The sequence below is a fragment of the Lucilia cuprina genome, unplaced genomic scaffold (assembly GCF_022045245.1).
Source record: "Lucilia cuprina isolate Lc7/37 unplaced genomic scaffold, ASM2204524v1 Scaffold_8285, whole genome shotgun sequence".
In the NCBI taxonomy this organism is placed as follows: Eukaryota; Metazoa; Arthropoda; class Insecta; order Diptera; family Calliphoridae; genus Lucilia; species Lucilia cuprina.
The window spans coordinates 1-1,495 of NW_025813223.1; the positions used below are offsets into that span (position 1 = coordinate 1).

Genomic DNA, 1,495 nt, shown 5'->3' on the forward strand with positions numbered 1-1,495 from the left:
ACTAGAACTGAACTAGAACTAAACTAGAACTGAACTAGAACTGAACTAGAACTGAACTAGAACTGAACTAGAACTGGAACTGAACTAGAACTGAACTAGAACTGAACTACAACTGCACATGAACTTAACTATTTCTAAACTTTTGCAATAATTGTTACAAAATAAATCATAAATATATTCAAAGAAAACTCAATTTCTGAAGAAATTTGTTTCAGTTAACAAAGGGGTTTCCCATAAAATACTCTAATATACGATGATTAGTTTACAGTATGTAGGTATGTTGTTTTTATAGGTAAAAGTATAGATTGAACTGCAAAGCACGTTCAACGGGATGTTTTATTTGCCAATTAGATTAACTTCATGTATGCAATTTTTTAATATATAAAGAATAAAGTCTCTAGTCCAAAAGAAAACTAAATTAAAAGATTAAATTTCCAAAAAATAAAGTTTTAAAAATTGGACTTAACATATTTGTCCAATATAAGAACGGACTGTAACCACACCAGCAAAAATCAGCAACAACTGATAATAAATGCAAAGGGATGTGTGGGTTTTTGTTAAAAAAATTCCGTCTTTATGAAAATTTCACTCTCAAACCAGAGTTAAAAAAAAATGCATACATTATGAACACTATATAAAGAAAGAAAATCCATGGTTTTGAATCAGTTGTGTTAAACAGCTTTTAAGTTTAACATAAATCTCCTTTAATTAATAAAAAAATATGAAATTTTTTCAAAGTTTTGCATTAATCCTAACATTGGCCTGTTTATCACAGGCCAATCCCGTCAAATGGGGTAAAGGTGTTGGCAATAAGCTATTATATCGTGTAAACGTTATTCGTGAACCCATACAAGGTTTCGCTCAGGACGTCTATGTGGCCTATCCTAAAGATGTAAGTTATTGAGTTTTTAAATAACAAGAACAAATTTTCAATTATTTTTAATGTCAATAATTTAAGGGTGAAGCTGCTACAAATGAAGAAATTGTTGACATTTGGGTTTATAATAGAGATTCATCTGATACAATACCTGTACTAGCCTATGGGGTGGAAAAAGATATTGAAGGTCGTTTAGATTCGGCTACGGTTATTTTGAGAGGACAACGTTCTGCTGGTATTAACTCGACAGTGGAATTTTACGGCAAAGACTAAATATTTGTGCCAGAAAAGGAACAATTCAGTTATCTGCATAACCGAATTTATTCAGTAATACAAATAATTTCATTATCATTATATAATCTAGAAAAAACAAACTTTGTATATATGAAAATAATTATTGATTAAATTTAATAAAAAAATATTAAATATTTCATTAAATATTTTTCTCAATCGTTTAATTTTTTAACAAAAGCTGTCAATTTTGTTAAAAAACATGATAATAAAAATATTACTATAGACTAGACTATAGACTAGACTATAGACTAGACTATAGACTAGACTATAGACTAGACTATAGAATAGACTAAAGACTAGACTATAGACTAGACTATAGACTAG

The 1,495-nt window shown here is 28.6% G+C and overlaps 1 protein-coding gene across 1 annotated transcript; it reads left to right on the top strand.

Moving 5' to 3' along the window:
* The first annotated feature begins 652 nt into the window (after positions 1 to 652).
* Positions 653 to 1,315, top strand: LOC124421258. The gene is made up of 2 exons (XM_046956139.1): positions 653 to 892; positions 959 to 1,315. The coding sequence occupies exons 1-2, from the start codon at positions 722 to 724 to the stop codon at positions 1,148 to 1,150; spliced, it is 363 nt and encodes a 120-aa protein (XP_046812095.1). The 5' UTR covers positions 653 to 721; the 3' UTR covers positions 1,151 to 1,315.
* The last annotated feature ends 180 nt before the right edge of the window (positions 1,316 to 1,495 follow it).